The 21,909-nt window shown below is 38.7% G+C and overlaps 1 protein-coding gene across 5 annotated transcripts in view; it reads right to left on the reverse strand.

The window, feature by feature from the left end:
• Positions 1-894: 894 nt before the first annotated feature.
• LOC144605504 (bile acid receptor-like) overlaps positions 895-21,909 on the reverse strand; it is a 48,177-nt gene continuing 27,162 nt past the window's right edge. For 4 of the 5 annotated variants that reach the window (XM_078420859.1, XM_078420860.1, XM_078420858.1 and 1 more), the window contains exons 3-11: positions 16,978-17,340; positions 14,293-14,433; positions 13,425-13,564; positions 11,262-11,366; positions 9,994-10,093; positions 8,404-8,532; positions 5,442-5,570; positions 4,546-4,659; positions 895-1,657 (exon numbers count right to left, since the gene is read on the reverse strand). In XM_078420859.1, the coding sequence (XP_078276985.1) occupies positions 1,419-1,657; positions 4,546-4,659; positions 5,442-5,570; positions 8,404-8,532; positions 9,994-10,093; positions 11,262-11,366; positions 13,425-13,564; positions 14,293-14,433; positions 16,978-17,340 (1,460 nt within the window). In that variant the 3' untranslated portion in view covers positions 895-1,418. The remainder of the gene's footprint in view (positions 1,658-4,545; positions 4,660-5,441; positions 5,571-8,403; positions 8,533-9,993; positions 10,094-11,261; positions 11,367-13,424; positions 13,565-14,292; positions 14,434-16,977; positions 17,341-21,909) is intronic. The other variant, XM_078420862.1, reaches the window with a different exon arrangement.

Below are 21,909 nucleotides of genomic sequence, written 5' to 3' on the forward strand. Positions count from 1 at the left end.
GTCTTCCTGTCTCCAACTACATCCTTTCTTTGTCCCGCCCCCTCCCCTGACATCAGTCTGAAGAAGGGTCTCGACCTTAAACGTCACCCATTCATTCTCTCCTGAGATGCTGCCTGACCCGCTGAGTTACTCCAGCTTTTTGTGATACCTTTGATTTGTACCAGCATCTGCAGTTATTTTCCTACACCTCCTACAAACCCACATGTCTTTGGGATGTGGGAGGAAACCGGAACACCCAAAGGAAACCCAAACTACAAGGAGAACGTGCAAACTCTACACAGACAGCATCTAAGTTCAGGATCGAACCTGGATCTCTAGCTGTGAGGCAGTGGCTCTCCCAGCTGCCACTGTGCTGCACAGAATTGTTTCAGTTAATTTGTCTTCCAAAATGTAGACTACATTTAGGCGGCACGGTGGCGCAGCGGTAGAGTTGCTGCCTTACAGTGAATGCAGCGCCGGAGACTCAGGTTCGATCCTGACTACGGGCGCCGTCTGTACGGAGTTTGTACGTTCTCCCCGTGACCTGCGTGGGTTTTCTCCGAGATCTTCGGTTTCCTCCCACACTCCAAAGACGTACAGGTATGTAGGTTAATTGACTGGGTAAATGTAAAAATTGTCCCTAGTGTGTGTAGGATAGTGTTAATGTGCGGGGATCGCTTGGCGGCGCGGACTCGATGGGCCGAAGGGCCTGTTTCCGCGCTGTATCTCTAAATCTAAAGAAAAACTACATTTTCATTGAATTAATTTTTGTATTTTTTTAATCGCGCTGTATGAAATAACATGTAAATTCTATTGATGCAGATTGCTTTAAATTAAAATTCAAAACACTATATAATATAAAAGTTTATTGAATATTCTTAAATTCTAGCATTAAGATATGTTACATTTTCTTCCATAAACTGTTGAAATATAATAAATGATAAAACAATCTGAAATGCATTTTAGTGATTTTTTAATTCCATACCCCAGCAATGTACTAATTTCTATTAAAATCATGTTAAAAATTTTTAAAGATATTTGGCAATTGCAACTATCCAAAGGCTGATTTATCTATTGCTCTGTTAAGAGGTCTCGGCAATCTCCAGAACAGTTTATTTTAAAAGGTGAATAATACCTGTCTTGATCACTGGTGGGTCATCCTTGTACTGAATAAGAACAGATGCTTTACAAATATAATGACCAAACGACAAGCTGTTGGTCAGTATAATAAACAAAAAGTTAGATTATGCAAAGAAAACTTCAGTGACTGTAATGAGCACCAAGATAATTGGTTTGGCAAAGTAGCTGTTGACTGATGGAAATTAAAGGGAGATCTTCCATTTTTTATTTTGTCATGAATTTGTGCTACAAAATAAAAGCTGGGTGTACACTTGCACTGACCAGTCCAAAAATATGTAACAATGTTCTGCTATAATCCTTCATTGGACATCCCAAATTTCACAGAGCAAGGGTGTAAGTTTCTGATCCTTCATCTTCCAGGACATTAATACCTCTGAATGATTGTGGTTAAGAGTTCTAAGCTGAGTAAGTCGACCCAAAAGCCGAGCAAAGCGCTGTGGACTCTCGGGATGATGGATCTTGGAGTACTTGTGTAAAATCTCCAAAAGAGGCTCCTGTAATTTTTCTACATGTATTTTATTCTTTAAATACGGTCGATCTGCAGAAAAAAAGTGATGAGCCTTAAGTTGTGTACAATGATCAATGGCATAATGTTACTGCAACAGTACAAGCACAGTAGGTTAATATTAATCTTTTAGTCAAGGAGTTAAACTTTAAATCTGGGTGCAAGCTTTGGAATGTCCCAAAAAGTACCCATCTGCTGTATGGAAACTAGTTTGGCAAAACCTCACTATTGAGAATGACTGAATTTTCTTTCTAGAGTGTTGTCATATGTACCGAAAGGGAACAATTAAATTCAATACATAACGGCCGGATGGAAATGTAAAATAATCTAAACCCAGGTTTCCTGTAATTTGCTAATAAAATTGTTCAAGTGAATAAAGAAAACAATTTCCTGTGAAACTAGCACAAAATTATGGTTGCAAATAGGATCCTTCCAGAGTAGCTAACTTGGTTCCCTGTTATAACATGACTTTTGTAAATTCAAAAGAGCAGACTTGAAAACATTTTCTTTTTGTTGCGATTTTAAAAGCCAATAGTTACCAATGCAATAGGTCTTGACTTCTCCAAAATCAAAAAATAATATTTAAAAATTCCATTGTCTCAACTCTCCAAGTTTTGTTGTTTCTTCATATGCAATAAGATTTTTCAAATACTTAACAATGATATTTGTATGAATGTGAATTATTCTTGGATTTTATTTTCTGACTCCGGTTTATGAAACCATAAAGTACATGTGCATTTATTTGACTTAATTTAAGATTAATTTAATTTTTGGAAATAAAATGCCTCTGCACTGAAATAATCCAATTGTTTTACTTAAGTAAGTTGAGGCACAAAAATGACTTACAATTAACAGTAATTTCAAAATGGCAGTTATTCTCTGTTAAGTAGCAAAAGCCACAAAAATAAAGAAAATTAGCTCTATGTACAGTAATAAGATAGTCTCTGCAAATAAATTCTGATATTGCACTTATCAAGATGCTTATAAAATAGCTAGAAATACAAAGTCTAACAAATGAGTGTTTCTGATACTGAATAATAGTTTAAAGATTCAGGTTTTAGAAAGTCAACAGGTGATAGAAATAAAAGTGAGAATTCTAAAACTCAAGAGAGAAGATTTTGGTTGACTGTTATTTAAGACATATAAATTCTGTGTCCAATGATTGTGCACCTCAAGGGTTAAAGAGGACGTGTGAGGCAGGCACCAATTAACCTTCCAGAGATTTATTAATTTATGTTTTATAACAAGTGTGCCTTGATTTTATCTGTGTTCCAAGTTTAGCTTTGACTAAGGAAATCAGCAGATAAACAGATGCATAGACTTCTGTATGAAATAATTAATTGCCTTTCTACCATTTATTGTAAGCCAGGAGGAGAGCTTTCCTCTACTCCCCACGCTAATCTACTTGCCCCACTGTCTACATTTCCCTTCTGCAGTCATCAATACCCCATCAATGACAGTCACCCCTTGATCACCAACACTGCAGCTGGTTTTAAGGAAAACTTTCAACAGGAAATGAAGATGGAATTTCTCAGTTTACTACCAGGCAGTTGTCAGTGATTAAATGATTACAATCAGGGGTTGGCAAAATATCATGAATGCCCACGAGGTGATATTAGAAAGATTTGTTGGGCAAGGAGATGTTGCGGAGATAGGAGGCCACAGATAGATGTAAAAAAAATATGTTCCACTAATCATTGCCTGCTCACTGCGATGTGTGGATTACTAGAAAAAATCCCAAAATTATTTCTTTACAATCTGCCAAAGTGTGAGGATTTGGTTACCATTAGTCATAAATCAGCACTTCCTCAGAGTAGCAATCTCCTCAGAGGAGTCATTGTTGTCCTGGTGCATGAGTTTTCTTGATAAAAGAGGCTAAAGATATGAATTGGAATCATCCTGGTAAATTTTGAAGGTTGTATTTTGTACACTTGATACTAATTTCAGAGAAGCAAGTGTTAGATACAATTTGGCTGCGTGAGGTAGAATTTACATGGAAGGGAACCTTGAGATCTCTCTGCAATTGCCAGTTCTAAAAATAAATCTATTCTCTCTCCTCCACTGAATCTGCAGGTATTACTCCCAACTTCATTTGAACCTAAATGTTAAATGCAAAGTCCAAAGAACTCTGATCAACCACTGGATCAAGTTTTGTCGCAATCACGCTATAGTCACGACTTTAACATTATTTATTATTCGCCTGCTTTTAATCGTTATTTCAGCATTAGCCCGAGTCTTTTAGAATTTATGAAAACATACAACTATCTGCTGCTCACAGCCATGTCAGAGGCTCCTGTGAAGACCAAAAATGAACATCGAGCAGAATGGATGTGGTCTGAGGGTTGCAAGCAAAGACAGGCATTTGGGTTGTGTGGGTTATCGGATTTTAATTCCAAATTTCTTAACAAACTCGGTAAAGTATGATTGTCTAAATAGTGGTTGCAAGGTGAAAATTTGTGAGGAATGATGAGCTGGAGTCGATTTAAGAATTGTTCTTCACCAAGATCTAGAATACATGAATGTAATGCTTGTAAGATCCCTTGGAATTATAGTCAATTGAGTTAATGTTATTGTCGTGACGCTCAAATCAGCTCAACCAGAAAGGAAATCAGGAGTGATATGTTAATGCCACGGTAGACTTACAAATGTAATGAAGAAAATTTCAAGTCCTTCACCTACTGGTGGCCTTTTCCAATGTGCCAAGATGTTACAATTTGGCACTATATTTCTTCCATTTAAATTCCAATATAATTTGGGCAAATTTATAAATTTAAGGTCTTTTCAGCAATCGTAATAAACAATGTGTTTAATCTGATCATTATTTCCCAATTAACTACCACACCATTTTACTTCAGCTGCATTTGAACCAGCATTGAATTATAATGCATGACCAACCTAATTAGTGATTATGTTTGTTTTACCTGAGAAAAGAATGGTAGTTGCAGAAAGTAAGGCATATTCAGTGTCTGTCACATTCAGTTCCCCCATGCTTCTGTAGAAATCGAACATTGGTGTTATAAATTCTTCAGCTATACCTGGTTACAAAGAAGTGCAACATTATATTTCCAAATAATCTTCACAAAAATGCATACATGATTTATGAAAACTTGATGTATGATGGGGTACTTGCAAAAGTTGTCAATAGATAAAGGTGAGCCGAAATAGATTAAATCAAGATGTCTAACTTAGAATTTGTAGCATTTTAAAATCACAACTATGTTTTTAAACACATTTGAATCAGACTGAATTGTATTATACGAGATGCTTTAGAAAATAATGCAGTGGAAATGGATCACACTTTAGAAGTATTACAATCAATCATAGTTTTATTCAGATATAGAGAATTAATGAAATTATACAAAATTTATGTCATAAATATAGTTATAGCAGCAATAAAGGAACTAATTTTTCCTTAAATTCACTGGGAATTTTTTCTTCCTTATATCATGATATCAAGATGGTTATTATGGTGGAATGGGTGACTGAGAAAACCCAAGAAATAGACCCTCTGATGAGAAATGTATTGACTTTAATTTTTATTGTCACCATACCCTCTATGCCCAACAGTTAGTGAGAGAAAAACAGCATGACGCAGTCTATGGCTAATGGCTAGGTCTATGGCTAAGAATTCATAGTATTTCTATTTTTATGGACTAATTCTAATAAACCGAGGTAATTAAAAATACAGTTAAAATATAACTCACTCTACTAAAATGACCCCCAGTGTCAACAAGGAAATAAAATTTGAATTTAATGTATAATAATCTTCCATGCCTTAATTATTGCATGACTGTAATAGTATACAAGCAGGTAGTACCTAATGTGCGATTTGGAACTACAATCGAGATCTCATCCAAATTAGACTGCTCCATCATAACAGCTGGAATATGCTCTTCAAAACATTGGTTAGTACAACATCCAGGGAGTGTGGAATAGTGTTCAGTATCTGGAAAACAAACAAAAGAACAATTTACAATAAGGATATTTTATTGGCTATAGTTCAAACCTATATATAAAGGTGAGAGAATTCATAACAGTAGTACAATCAGCGGTACAATATGGTTTTGCTGCAAATCAGTCACTTGTTCTGTGCTTGGTTTCACTTGTGTGGAAGAGGCCTCATTTGGAGCACATAATGCAATAGATAAGGTTGGACGAGGTGCACATGAGCCTTGCATCAACTGGAAGGGCTCTTTGGGTCCTTGGATAGTGATGGAGGAAGTGGAAGAAAAACAACTGTAGCTTGAATCACGGAGGAGTGTGTGCAGAGGGATGAGCAGACCGTAGAGTCAGAGGGAGTGGTCCTTGCAGAAGACAGAAAGGGTTGGGGAGGCTTGTAGTAGGATCTCATTGCAGCTGGCAGAAATGAAAAGGATAATGTACTGGATTCAGGGGCTGGTAAATGAAAGATGCTGTAGTTTGTAAGAGCTGCTAGAAAGCTGGAATTCATGGTGACTATATCTCTGGAATCTGTAGCTTGAGGAATTTGTCTCGGAGTTGATGCGATGAAGCTTATAGATTATGTACTATGATGTAGTTTATAGATTATGATGCATAAGAGGGAGGGAATGTTACTTGTGTACTTGGTTCCAGAGGACAATCAAACTCTTTAGATTAATAACTGGAATTGGACATCGTGTGACTAAAGTGAAATAGGTATGAGAGTCTGGAGGAGCCTCCATTCTTGTACCTTTCCAAAGGTATGAGGTTCTTTCAGCCTGTGTGGAAGGCAGCAGGATGGATAAGCAAACTAACCAGGGGGTGCAGTGCTGCCGGAGCTCAGAGGAGCACTGCTCTGGCACCTCTGTAAAAAAAAAAGCCAAAATAAATAGCGGGGAATTTTAACTGGCAGGGATTTTAACAGGGGCCGTTCCGGCACCTAAAAAATTAGCACTGCAACACTGAAACTAACTATAGATAGTGTTAAAAAAAAGGGTTAATTGCTCCTGTAGTTAAAAATGGAAAATTATCTAGTTTGTTTCCTTCAGATTGAATTAAGGAGTTATGAATTATGAGAGCGTTTTGATAGATTGGAAAAAATATTAAAAGGCATGGCAGTAAACAATCAATGGCTAACCTTTAAAGAATTAATACATGTTTTCAAGCCATCGTTTAGACTATTACAAAAAAACTGGTACACACCACCAAAACTGTTCCTGGAATTATTTCTGATCATTTCTTGCCATTGAAAGTTGTGAGGTGGAACCTTCCTGAATATAGTCCTTTGATGAAGGAATTGTTTTTAAGGAGGTAGCTTTAATATATTTACTGAGAATGCACGTACAAAGGGAAAACACATTTCCAAGTGAGCATGTTATGCGACTTACAATGCTCTTCCTCAGTTGTAATAGCACAGTTGCAACAGCTGCCCTTGTCTTTCCAGATAATACAGTTGACATGGCTTCTACTTGTGAGGGTGAGGAAAAATTGATGAATTGCTGCCATCCATTTGGAAAATGGTATGCACTACAGCCATTAAATCAATGAAAGAAAGACTAAAGGTGGAATATATAGGACATACATTCTATGTTAAATATAACACAGATATTCTTCAGTGTGTTTTTTGATATAAAGAAAATAAAAAATGTCCTTATTTTTGAAAAATAAGTTGAGTACCCTTTTGTTGTGTATGGAGCATCTAACAACCTAGCCCCAGAAATTTGAAGTCAGAGCCATGCGCAAAAATCCCAGCCTGTCCAACCTCTTTCTATAACTCAAGCCCACAAGCCCAGGTAAGAAACTGGTGAATCTCTTCTGCTTCCTTTCTGGCTTAGTGACATCCTTCATATATCTGGGCGACCTAATTTGCATACAATGCTCTAAGTGTGGTTTCATCATTGACTTATACAGTTGCATCATGATGTCCCAAGTGTGCCAAAGGCTTTCTTCATCACACTGTCCACCTGACCTGCCATTTTTAGGGAATCATGCACGTGATGTTTGATGCTGAAGTAGGCCCAATACCTAAAAAAGTGAAGTGAACCACCCGAGTCAGATTTCCCAGTCCTGGAATGGGACCAGTTCACAGACAATTCATTTAAGTTATGGTTTAGAACAATATGACCCTGCTTCTTTTGGCAGTGCTCTAAATATGTGTTCATACCAGTGATATAATTCTGCATTTATCCAGGACAAGAAATGGCTGACCTGAGCAAGAACAATTTGTGACATAAAGTGTCCAGATAATCTTCTGAAGTGGTTGGATTTTAAGATAAACTGGCTTAATCATGTTCTATTCTAGAGGGAAAAAGGTGGGAAGGTGGATGGGAGATCACTGAAAAGTGGTAGATGGCCAAATGCCTATGCAATAGCATGTTGGTTGGAAAACCCCTTTGTGTGTTAAACTACTACATTTTGGTTCGGGAACATGCAGCAATCTCACCTTGGAGTTAGGAAGTTTAAGTTCAAGTCCCACTCCAGGGACTAAAGCACAAAATCTAGACTAACATTCAAGCCAGTTACCTAGGAAGCATTACCTAGTTAAAAGGTGCTGTCATTCACAATAAGATCTTAAACCATGGTTCAGTGTTTCCTGAGGAATATGTAATATAATTAGCGAAGGATGGCCAGGTAAGTCCTTCCTTTGTCCTAATGCTCATCCCTCAAGCACAATTTATAATTTTAATTACACTCCTTTATGTGGGAACATGCAGCATGTTAAATCAGCTGTTGTATTTCTTACATTTCCTAAAATCTCTTGCACCAACCAGGTTTCCGAAGAGTTGAGTGACAAAAGTGAAAGAAGCTTGCATTCTTTGTTTGAATCTCGCATTACTCACCCTGAATATATTGGTGACTGCTCTGTGTGAAGCTCTGGTTGTACAACTGTGCCGAATGAAGGAACATCACTTCCACAGTGGAACCTTTTAGCAATGCAATCTGGTCTTCGTTGTCTAATGTCTGGAATCCTTAAACAATATACACACTACTGAATTTCCAGATATAACATTCAACCTCTCATTTTGCCCATTTGGAATGCATAAAAACAAATCATCAACTTTTATAATCTTTATATTTATCCAATATTTGACACTTTCCAATTCTGTTGCTGCATGTCATTAGGCAGAGGTTCATTTGCACCTCCTCCAACCTCATCTACTGTATCTGTTGTTCCAGGTCTGAACTCTTATACATAGACCAAACGTAGACTGGGTGATTGTTTCACTGAAAACCTTCGCTCAGTCCGCCTGAGCCTACGTGATCTCCTGTTGCCAAACACTTTTAACTCCCCTTCCCATTCCCATACTGACCTTTCTGTCCTGGGCCCCCTCCATTGTCAGTGAGACCAAACGCAAATTGGAGAAACAGTACCTCATATTTCGCTTTGGCAGCTTAGAATGAATATTGATTTCTCTAAATTCAAGCAATCCTTGCAACCCCTCCCCCACCCTAGTCATTTTACCAGTTTCACTGTTGTCCTGGTGAGTTTCATTGTCCTTATAACTTGTTAACACCCCGCCCACAGGCAACAATGGGCCGTTTCCTTGATCATCGTTACTTTTTTGCATATCTTTCATTCATTTGTTCTATATCACAATCTATATCTCTTCTGACCTTCAATCTGAAGAAGGGTCTTGACCTGAAACGTCACCAATTCTTTTTGTCCAGAGGTGCTGCCTGACCTGCTAAGTTACTCCTGCTTTTTGTGTCTATCTTTGAGTCATTATAATATATATATTTAAACTGAATGACAAATTAGCAGCAGATTTTGTTGTCCAATACACCCGGAGTATATTTGCTTCTCGTGGAGAGTAAAAAAACTTGAACTCTAATTTCCTTGTGATTGAGGAATTTCTTGAGGAGCACCTGGAAGGTCCAATCTAACTATAAGTGTAAATGATGCAGGAGTCCACTTAAAAGGCTTTCACCAACACCTTTACCAAGCAGGTGACAAAATGAAGGAACGTCCATAAGAAATGAATGATAGTCTTTGATATCACCGTTTACATTTGAGTGGATTAGATAGTAAGACCATGATGATTTTTTTAATCCTCACAATGGTTTCCATTGAAGAATAAATACATTTCCAATACTTCATACAATAATTGTTTTGATTTGAAAATGTTTAAAATAACGTTTTGCAGCAAATGCAAAAAAAAATGCAGATGATCTGAAAATAAACACAGAAAATGCTGGAAATAGTCAGCAACTCAGGTAGTGTCTGTCGAGGGAGATCCAACCACTTTCTTTCCTTGCATATTACAAATATCATATTTCCCCAAAATGAATATTCATTTTACAAAATACGCTAAGTAATTCTGTTTCAATTGGTTTTAAGTAGTCCAATGGAACAAATAGGAGACATTCTTGGATTTGCAATTGCACATTAAACTATACAAAGCTTTATTTGCAACTTCACACCTACTCACCTGGTAATCTTTTAGTAAACTCTACCAATACTTCCACTTGCAGGGTAGCATTCTCTGAGAGCCTGAGAAAATCCTCCACAGGATTTGCAGGTTCGAACAACTGACACATAGACAGTCATATTAGAAACAACACTTACATGTGAAGAAACATTGTGGTTAATCAGGTAAACACAATAAAAGCACAATAATGTATATCAAATACTTCTCCCCATCAGTGTCACAATAATGAAAGGGAATCACATTAAGTAAACAGAAAGAAAGGCAGAAATAAATGCTCAGCGACTCGTATAGCATTTGTGGACCAGAACATCAACAGGATATTCACGAGATAAAACAAGAGTATTTCTGTAATTCTATATTTATTGCAGATTTACAGAATCTGAATTTTGTTTTGGGGACACAAGAGTCTACAGATGCTGGAAATGGAAAAAGTCCCTTTGAAATTTGGTTTAGTTGAGCACGTAATGGCAAGCTCCATTTGAGCCAATGTGTTAAAATTTCTCCCAGAATATGCTCTAAACAACTATTACACCAGGAATTACTTAATTGTGTACCGCCTATTGAGATCAGCTGCTCTGTACAGGCATTATTTGTGACCGGAAGTGTATGTTAAATGCTTGAAATGGTTGATTCTATTTGGATATTCTCTTAAAGATAGCGGAGTCAGGGGGTAATGGGGAGAAGGCAGGAACGGGGTACTGATTCAGAATGATCAGCCATGATCACATCGAAGGGCCGAATGGCCTACTCCTGCACCTATTGTTTATTGTCTATTCCAATTGGAGATATACTCAGGTAATACACATTTCAAAAGGCAGCACTTTCAAGTGGTTAACTTACTTTTACCCATAATTCACATACATTTGTCAACTACTAACATCAGATGCAGCAAAGTGTTTAATATATATCTCCAAACAAGATAGAAATAAGATGAACTTGGGTCCGAAAAAGGATCCCAACCTGAAACGACACCTGTTCATTCCCTTCTCCGGTCCTGCCTGACCTGCTGACTTCTTCCAGCACTTTGTGTTTTGCACAAAATTCCAGCATCTGCACTTTCTTGTTTATTAAAACTGCTCTAAGCACATCAACATGGACGATTGATGATGCAATTGTCAAAATTTAATTATATGGTCTTTACAAAACTGTATTAAGCTGGATTGAAAGTTAAATCACAAAACCAAATTATCATTGATTCACTTGAGCCAAAAATATTGATGTGACTATAACATTTTAATAAATTGTTTAAATCTGCTCATATTACTTACATATTTTCTTGCTGCTTCTTGGGGTATTCGGTACTTGTGATGAGCTTCCACAATGTAATCGAGGAGCTGTTGTTGCTCAGCTGTATACTCCACTCTCTCCTGCATCTGTATAAATAATAAAGGTATTTATGCTACTCAGATGCTCAGTGCATTCTCAATAGTGGTCATTTAAGTTAAATTTACTGTCAAGAAATAAGATCTGTGATATATTCATGTGGGTGGCACGGTAGCGCAGCGGTAGAGTTGCTGCTTTACAGCGAATGCAGCGCCGGAGACTCAGGTTCGATCCTGACTACGGGTGCTGCACTGTAAGGAGTTTGTACGTTCTCCCCGTGACCTGCGTGGGTTTTCTCCGAGATCTTCGGTTCCCTCCCACACTCCAAAGACGTACAGGTATGTAGGTTAATTGGCTGGGTAAATGTAAAAAAATTGTCCCTAGTGGGTGTAGGATAGTGTTAATGTACGGGGATCGCTGGGCGGCACGGACTTGGAGGGCCGAAAAGGCCTGTTTCCGGCTGTATATATATGATGATGATGATGATGTAGTTTCAAAAATAACGATTATGCAGAATTCCATCTATTTGGCAGGGAATTAATATAAAACACAGGAAATCCCATCATTTGCACATCTCTAATGTGAGAAGTTTTAAACAATGGCACTTTTCATTGGAGTCTTCATTATTTTAAGGATAATGAGCTCATCAATCCTTAATTTGTTTAACAATCTAATCTCAATGCAGTTTTGCTCATTGTAAGTAATAGTTACCTGGAAATAAATTGTATTCTCAACTTTACTTTTGCAAGCAATGCAGTGGAAATGATTAACATTTTAGAACTGCTGCAAATCATTATAGTTTTATTCCGTTATTCATGCAGAATTAATGGAATTATGTACTAAATTTATGTCACAAATTAAGTTATGGCAGAGATAAAAGGGAATTATTATTCCCTTTGCTTCATCTATATTACACATAAGTAATATCAGCATGACGGTGTCATTTCATATTATACACATATATTAATTGAACAGATAAATAAAGACACAGGGATTACATTCAGGAGGCCTTTCTTGCTCCTTCGTTTATCATGATATCAGGAAGGTTAATCTAGAGGCATGGATGACTGAGAAATCCCATGGAGAGCACAGGGATTGGCCCGCTGAGGAGAGAAGTATTGGCTTTTCAAATTTTTATTTTCACCATACCCACTTATATCTGATAGTGAGAGAACAGGAGAATGATACACATGTAATTAAAGAGCTTGGGAAATGGATAACAGGGCTAAGAATTTATAGTATTACTATTCTTAATACATGACATAAAGAGTAATTCTAATAAACTGAGGAAATTAAAAATACTATTATATAAATTATTCTGACAATTCCGCCCTGAATTTTACCCTCAATTACCCCAAAATATGACCCTGTCATAAAATAAGTTTGTTTTGCCAAATCGTATGTTTTCTAGATGTCTCTTTACCATGCACAAAATGATGGATCCTCATATTGTGCTGAGGAAAGATTCAAATGACTGGTCCATTATATTTTCTGTCCCTCCTTTCTTATGTTAGCAGTATTAATGTTTGTTACTTCCAACCTCTGGAACTGTTTGAAAACTGTGGAAATTTTTGAAGATCAGTGCTACTGTCTTCCCATCACCTCTTCAAACCCTGAGATGCAGGCTATGAGGTACAGGATACTTGCACAGATTAGGTCCTCTTAATTTCTCCAATAATCAATGTAAATCTTTCTCTGTATTGCTGTTATTCCACTAATTCACCTCTTCAAAAAGATGTCTCAAGCATGAAATTCTCAACATTTATAATTGTTTTAATTTTCAGCTAAAATGTGTGCCAAGCAGCCATGGCAAAATAGAACAGCAAGTTAAAAGTTTAGTTTAGAAATAATAGCATGGAAAGAGGCCTTCAACCCACTGAATCCACACTGACTATTGATCATCCATTCACACTAGTTGTAGGTTATCCAAATTTCTCATCCGCTCCTTACACACTAGGGGCAATTTGTACAGAGGCCTAAAGACCCTCACATCTTTGAAATTTCGGAGGAAACCCATGCGATCCAGCACTGAGGCAGCAGCTCTACCAGCTGCACCACTTGTCCGTCCTCAAAAGTGAGATCTTTATCCTATGTTCAAACAATCTTACCTTTCCAGCCTTTGTTGTAGATGAAACCTGTTTGCTGTCAACACCATCTTCCTCTGTCTTTATGCTGCAAAAAATATCCATGACTTGTTTGGTGTTTTTCCGCAGGCGTTTAGATTTGCACTGGATTTCTGTTAGCAAACCTAGGAGAATTTAATAGATACCATTTCATGCTCAATACTGTTATTCCTGAATAAAGAGATATTATTTTAACATGCAGTGCTCCATTTAAATGTAGATGCGTTAATGAGTAGATTTGTGGACATCAAAATTGGAGAAGTTGCAGAAAGTGAGGAAAGCTGTCAGAAGATACATTGGGATATAGATCAGCTGCAGAAATGGGTGGAAAAATGGCAGATGGAGTTTAATCTGAGCAAGTGTGAGGTGCTGCACTTTGGGAGCATGAATGTAAGAGGAGACTATACAGTTAATGGGAAGACCCTTGATAGCATAGAAACATAGAAAATAGGTGCAAGGAGGAGGCCATTTGGCCATTCGAGCCAGCACTGCTATTCATTGTGATCATGGCTGATCATCCACAATCAGTAGCCTGTGCACGCCTTCTCCCCATATCCCTCGAGTCCATTAGCCCCTAGAGCTCTATCTAATTCTCTTTTAAATCCATCCAGTGAATTGACCTCCATAGCCTTCTGTGGCAGAGAATTCCACAAATTCACAACAGCTTGTTGTCTATAAATTGGCTGACCTATTTCCTAAATTACAGTAGTACTTTATTGGCTGTTAAGTGTTATGGGGTTTCCAGAGATCCTAAAAAGTGTTAAATCAATGTGTTTTTCTAAAAATCAGAAGCCAAAGTATCAGCAAAGATAGATTTTGAAACATAATTTTTTTCTGTTTATTAATTACTTACATTCAGCTAGCATTCCCACTGCCTTGCACTTCTTCAGCCGGCATTCCTGACATTTTCTCCGCATGTACATATCCATTTCACAGTTCCCACCAGTTTTACATTTGTACACAGCATTTTTTGTGATACTCCGGCGGAAGAATCCTGGTAGGAAAACAGGATTGTCTAAATTTTATAACAATAAAATAATCTCACTGAAAAGAGAATTCATTATTTAAAGTAGACAGATCTACACATATTTTTTAAACTATACTTTTTTAAATGGCTACTTCTACATCTTTCATATCGAAAGAAAAATCTGAGAGCAAAGTGGAACATTTCTACAATGCCATCTTTTCTCTTGATTTAAGCAGAATATTTATTTCATTCATTATCTCTGTGTATATAATTTCTGAAGTCAATATCAATTGTAATGCTGAACTGCTCTTCACAACGATGCTTTAGAAGAATACTCAGAGAAGATATTGCAGGGTAATCAAGAATCAGCAGATCCTGAAAGGTTACAATGCCAAGATGCACCAACAATATTTGCAGGTACACCTTTTAAATGACCAATATGAATCAAGTTCCCAGGCTCAGGATTAACATAGAGCCATGTATTTCTGACGAGTTACCTGTTTCAAGAATACATGTAGTTAATGTGCATTATATAGTTGACTGTGCGACATCTTGCCACGCAAAATCCTAAAACTATCGGCAAACATTTTTGGATGTCTCATATCAATAACCTGGTACCGTGGAAATGAAAATAGGAAATCTTGGATGCTCCTTTCAATCTTGCTGGCTGGGATTCCAATGTCTCTGACAATGTGGAAGCTACTTGTTCAAAATGCAAACTCTTGACATCAGTCACTCGATATTGTATTGGCGTGCGTCCCCAGATGAACAAATTGAAAAGACTGCTTATTATGCAGATAGGAAGTGATAAAATTATAGTGCACAAAGCCTTTTGTCATGTTGGAACTGGATTCCTTCAAGTTTATTGCCATTCTGCTTGAGTTAGTTCTTACAATGCACTTGTTTATGCCCATCAGCTTTTTTCTCTAATATACACCATCAAAGTCCTTATCTGACTTTCCTATGACAAAGTTCACTTTGGTGGCACTCCCTTGTGTTATGCAAGGGAAAAGGATTTCTCTTGCATATTCACATCCCTGGTGTTTCATCAATGAGTATACATCCTTCAAAGCATGTGCAATGTATTTTTGAGCTGAGAGTGAGGAATGGAGAGGCACAAATACAATTGAATCCAGTATCCCATTGAACATGAATGCATATATTGGACAATATCAGTAATATTCTTTCTGCCCCACTTCTAGTTAAATAGTGCCAATCCAATTCATTGGCACTAAAGCCTGATATAACAATAAGACTATAGGGGCCTAAATACCAATGCACAGGAACAAATGTGCAATCATATACAAAAATACCACTGCACAGGAACAATGTGCAAATGTGCAATCCAAATACAGCGATAAAAATTATCAAAGCTACCGTCCAGAACCATTCAACAGTTATTGTGTTTGATATTTGCGAATGATGAGTGTGTATGGAAATGCATCAGGAAGACAAGTATCTGCACTTTGATCAGTTTTAGCAAGATAGCGATTGATTGATTGATATTGCTTTTCTGTTAAATCATTGCATTTAAACTAGAATTGTAATATTGAGAGTTTAGTTGTTACAGTTGTAGGAAGTAAATAAGTAATTTAAACTGTAATTAAATTGTAGAGCATTACTTTTATTTTGTAGGCATATGTGTATTTACTATCCCCACGCTCAGCTTTGATGAGCACCCACGTGTCTACCATGGCAATCTGAAGCTTTCAATTTTAAGCCATTCTTCTTCCCATTTCCACACCTACCTGTCTTCATTGGTCTCATATACTATCAGGATGAGGCGAAGAACACATATTCTGCCTGGGTAGTTCTGCCAACCCACCAGCATAAATATTGAATTCACCAATTTCAGGTAACCTGCTTTTCCTCTCTCCTGTTCTTACACGCACCCTTCTTTTCAGCCCCCCATCACATAATTTCTTTCTCTTCCCCACCACTCCATCTGTCCATCATCCACACACACCTCCTGCTGGATCGTCATAAGTGATCGGAACAGAATTAGGCCATTTGGCCCATCAAGTATACTCCGCCGTTCAATCATGGCTGATCTATCTCTCCCTCCTAACCCCATTCTCCTGCCTTCTCCCCATAACCCCTGACACCCGTACTAATCAAGAATATATCTATCTCTGCCTTAAAAATATCGATGGACAGCCTCCACAGCCCTCTGTGGCAAAAAAATCCACAAATTCACTATCCTCTGACTAAAGAAATTCCTCCTCATCTCCTTCCTAAAGGAATGTCCTTTAATTGTGAAGCTATGATCTCTAGTCCTAGACTCTCCCACTAGTGGAATCATCCTCTCCACATCCACTCTATCCAAGCCTTAAACTATTTGGTACGTTTCAGTGAGGACCCCCCACATTTCTCTAAACTTCAGCGAGTACAGGGCCAGTGCCGTCAATCATTCATAAGGGTCGTGCCTTGAGCAAACTAATTTCTATCACTTAGGCTATACATATGAAAGATCCATTTTAGCAGTAAGTACAAATTTATATTTATTGAAAAAATATTGAATTAGGAAGATAATGAATTACAATATATATTTTAAAAGGCTTGAATTCTTACCTTTACATCCTTCACAGGTTAGTGCATTATAATGATACCCTGAAGCCTTGTCCCCACACACCACACACAACTCCTCCTCACCCTTTACTCGCAAAGATGAATTGTTGAGTCTTGGTCTTTTCATGACAGGCATTCCTCCATCTGTAATATTGGGGCCCAAGTACTGTGGTTTGTTTAGCTCATATGAGCTTGGAGAATAATGTCCTTCTGGTGAATACTGAGGGTAATAATTATGAGCAGAATAATGTGTCTGCTGCTGAGGTGCTGCCATCGTAGAGAACTGCATGTTGGAGTACTGGCTGTATGCAGGCATCTGTAGATCTGGGTCTTGAAGTGGGTAGCTAATCTGATCAGTCAGAACCTCTGCATTAAAACAAAGTAGAAATTACTGTATTGCAAGAAATTTTAGTCTACATCTGTAAACATTTTGAATATACAGAATGTAGAAACAAGGAATTGCAGAATTGCAGATGCTGGTTTGCACAAAAGAACCCTAAGTGCTAGAGTAATTCAGTGGGTTAGGCAGCATCTCTGGAGAACATGGATAGGTGACATTTCAAGTCTGAAGAAGAGTCCCAAGCCGAAATATCACCTATCCATATTCTCTAGAAATGCTGCCTGACCCGCTGAGAAACTCCAGTACTTTTTGTCCTTTTTTGAATATGCAGCTGGATTTCATAAGTGTAGTGTTTCAGGACCACCTACTACTCAAGGGCGCAGATTAACAAAAGTGCAGAACACCCCATTTACACTCAGCTTCTTTGTAAGTAACCTGCATCATTTGTAGACCACAAATAAGTACTGAAATCTTACACCAAGACATAAAAATATTGTTAAGTGCCATTTGGCATTACTACTTAAGCTCAGGAATATTAGCATGTCAAATGCATAAGAGGATCTGGATCAGATGTGCAAAGATGTGCTACTTTTTAGGTAAAATTCATTTGTGGTACACAAAAATATGGTATTTTGTGAATGAATTTCTGATTATTTTTCACAAAATCATAACATAATCATCAATATATGCTAATTGTACATAGAACAAACTCAAAATTAAAACTTTGTATGAAATCATGTTAAAAACAAATGGAAAATTACATCAAAATAAAAACAATACATTTATTAATAATATTTAGTGAAACATTCCTACTTTTAAAAATGAGATAAAATGGTTCATTTTTGAAAATCATGTTGGTATTTCACTTCCTTAGTTACTAAAGGAATATTTTGCAGGAAGAGAGTCTAAAATAGAAGATCACTTCCCATCTTTATCCAGCCTGGTCAAAATGTAACCGTAATCCGATAATACAGCAGTTTGTACTGAGGTAGTTGGCTGTACACGTTACGGGGGACGCAGTGGTACAACAAGTAGAACTGTTACCTCACAGTGCGGAGACTCGGGTTCAATCCTTACTTCAGCCATTGACTATGGAGTTTCCACATTCTTCCTATGACCATGTGGTTTTCCCCAGGTCATCTGGTTTCCTCACACATCCCAAGGACATGCAGGTCATTGGGTTAATTGGACTCTGTAAATTGCCCCCCACTGTATGTGTGAGAGAGGTAGAATCTGAGGGGAGTTGATGAGAATGTGGGGAGCATAAAATGTAGGATTAGTGTAGATGGCTGGTTGATGACCAATCGGCCAAAGGGCATGTATCTGTGCTGTATGACTAACTCTAACAGACTCTATTCAGTGAATGGAAGGCCATTGACGGACTGTAAGATCGGAAAGTCAACTTTTCTTTGTTTTCCTTGAAAGCTTGATAGACAATAGACAATAGACAATAGGTGCAGGAGTAGGCCATTCGGCCCTTCGAGCCAGCACCGCCATTCAATGTGATCATGGCTGATCATTCTCAATCAGTACCCCGTTCCTGCTTTCTCCTCATACCCCCTGACTCCGCTATCCTTAAGAGCTCTATCTAGCTCTCTCTTGAATGTATTCAGAGAATTGGCCTCCACTGCCCTCTGAGACAGAGAATTCCACAGATTCACAACTCTCTGACTGAAAAAGTTTTTCCTCATTTCTGTTCTAAATGGCCTACCCCTTATTCTTAAACTGTGGCACCTGGTTCTGGACTCCCCCAACATTGGGAACATGTTTCCTGCCTCTAACATGTCCAACCCCTTAATAATCTTATACGTTTCGATAAGATCCCCTCTCATCCTTCTAAATTCCAGTGTGTACAAACCTAGTCGCTCTAGTCTTTCAACATATGACAGTCCCGCCATTCCGGGAATTATCCTAGTAAAGGTTAGGGAGAAGGCAGGAACGGGGTACTGATTGAGAGTGATCAGCCATGATCGCATTGAATGGCGGTGCTGGCTCGAAGGGCTGAATAGCCTACTCCTGCGTCTATTGTCTATTGTCTATTGTCTAAACCTACGCTGCACGCCCTCAATAGCAAGAATATCCTTCCTCAAATTTGGAGACCAAAACTGCACACAGTACTCCAGGTGCGGTCTCATTAGGGCCCTGTACAACTGCAGCAGGACCTCTGCTCCTATACTCAACTCCTCTTGTTATGAATGCCAACATTTCATTGGCTTTCTTCACTGCCTGCTGTACCTGCATGCTTCCTTTCAGTGACTGATGCACTAAGACACCCAGATCACGTTGTACGTCCCCTTTTCCTAACTTGACACCATTCAAATAATAATCTGCCATCCTATTCTTACCACCAAAGTGGATAACCTCACACTTATCCACATTAAACTGCATCTGCCATGCATCCGCTCACTCACACAACCTGTCCAAGTCACCCTGCAACCTCATAGCATCTTCCTCACAGTTCACACTGCCACCTAGCTTTGTATCATCGGCAAATTTGCTAATGGTACTTTTAATCCCTTCATCCAAGTCATTGAGGTACATTGTAAATAGCTGCGGTCCCAACACCAAGCCTTGCGGTACCCCACTAGTCACTGCCTGCCATTCTGAAAGGGACCCATTTATCCCCACTCTTTGCTTTCTGTCTGTCAACCAACTTTCTATCCATGTCAGTACCCTACCTCCAATACCATGTGCTCTAATTTTGCCCACCAATCTCCTATGTGGGACCTTGTCGAAGGCTTTCTGAAAGTCGAGGTACACCACATCCACCGGCTCTCCCCTGTCAATTTTCCTAGTTACATCCTCAAAAAATTCCAGTAGATTAGTCAAGCACGATTTCCCCTTCGTAAATCCATGCTGACTCGGAACGATCCTGTTACTGCGATCCAAATGCTCCGCAATTTCGTCTTTTATAATTGACTCCAGCATCTTCCCCACCACTGATGTCAGACTACCTGGTCTATAATTTCCCGTTTTCTCTCTCCCTCCTTTCTTGAAAAGTGGGATAACATTAGCTACCCTCCAATCCACAGGAACTGACCCGGAATCTATAGAACATTGGAAAATAATCACTAATGCGTCCACAATTTCTAGAGCCACCTCCTTAAGCACCCTGGGATGCAAACTCCTTAAGCAGCCCTGGGGATTTATCAGCCTTGAGTCCCATTAGTCTACCCAAAACTTTTTCCTGCCTAATGTGGATTTCCTCCAGTTCCTCTGTCACCCTAGGATCTCTGGCCACTAGAACATCTGGGAGATTGTTTGTATCCTCCTCAGTGAAGACAGATCCAAAGTACCGGTTCAACTCTTCTGCCATTTCCTTGTTCCCCATAATAAATTCCCCTGCTTCTGTCTTCAAGGGACCCACATTTGCCTTGACTATTTTTTTCCTCTTCACATACCTAAAAAAGCTTTTACTATCCTCCTTTATATTATTGGCTCGTTTACCCTCGTACCTCATCTTTTCTCCCCGTATTGCCTTTTTAGTTATCTTCTGTTGCTCCTTAAAAGAGTCCCAATCCTCTGGCTTCCCACTCTTCTTTGCTATGTTATACTTCTTCCCTTTTATTTTTATGGTGTCCTTGACTTCCCTTGTCAGCCACGGGTGCCTCTTACTCCCCTTAGAATCTTTCCTCCTCTTTGGGATAAATTGATCCTGCAACTTCTGCATTATTCCCAGGAATACCTGCCATTGCTGCTCCACAGTCTTCCCTGCTAGGGCCTCCTTCCAGTCAATTTTGACCAACTCCTGCCTCATGCCTATGTAATCCCCTTTGCCATACTGTAATACTGACACCTCCGATTTTCCCTTCTCCCTCTCCATTTGTAGAGTAAAACTTATCATATTGTGGTCACTGCCTCCTAATGGCTCATTTACCTCGAGTCCCCTTATCAGGTCAGGTTCATTACATAACACTAAATCCAGAATTGCCTTCTCCCTGGTAGGCTCCAGTACAAGCTGTTCTAAGAATCCATCTCGGAGGCACTCCACAAACTCTCTTTCCTGGGGTCCATTACCAACCTGATTTTCCCAGTCTACCTGCATGTTGAAATCTCCCATGACCACCACAGCATTACATTTGTGACATGCCAATTTTAGCTCCTGATTCAACTTGCACCCTATGTCGAGGCTACTGTTTGGGGGCCTGTAGATGACTCCCATTAGGGTATTTTTACCCTTACAATTCCTCATCTCTATCCATTCTGATTCTACATCTCCTGATTCTATGTCACTCCTTGCAAGGGAGTGAATACCATTCCTTACCAACAGAGCTACCCCGCCCCCTCTCCCCACCTGCCTGTTTTTTCTGTACGTTGTGTACCCCTGAATATTCAGCTCCCAGCCCTGGTCCTCTTGTAGCCATGTCTCAGTGATTCCCACAACATCATACTTGCCAATGTCTAACTGAGCCTCAAGCTCATCCACTTTATTTCTTATACTTCACGCATTTAAATACAACACTTTAACTTCGGTATTTACCTCCCCTCTCACACCGGTCACCATTGGCCCTGACCTTACTCTCATATCCCTTCTAGAACTTCTCTTCCCATTCATACGAGAGTCCTTTACAGTTTCTCCTGTATTTGCTTCCCCT

Source organism: Rhinoraja longicauda, chromosome 24 (assembly GCF_053455715.1).
Source record: "Rhinoraja longicauda isolate Sanriku21f chromosome 24, sRhiLon1.1, whole genome shotgun sequence".
Lineage (NCBI taxonomy): Eukaryota > Metazoa > Chordata > Chondrichthyes > Rajiformes > Arhynchobatidae > Rhinoraja > Rhinoraja longicauda.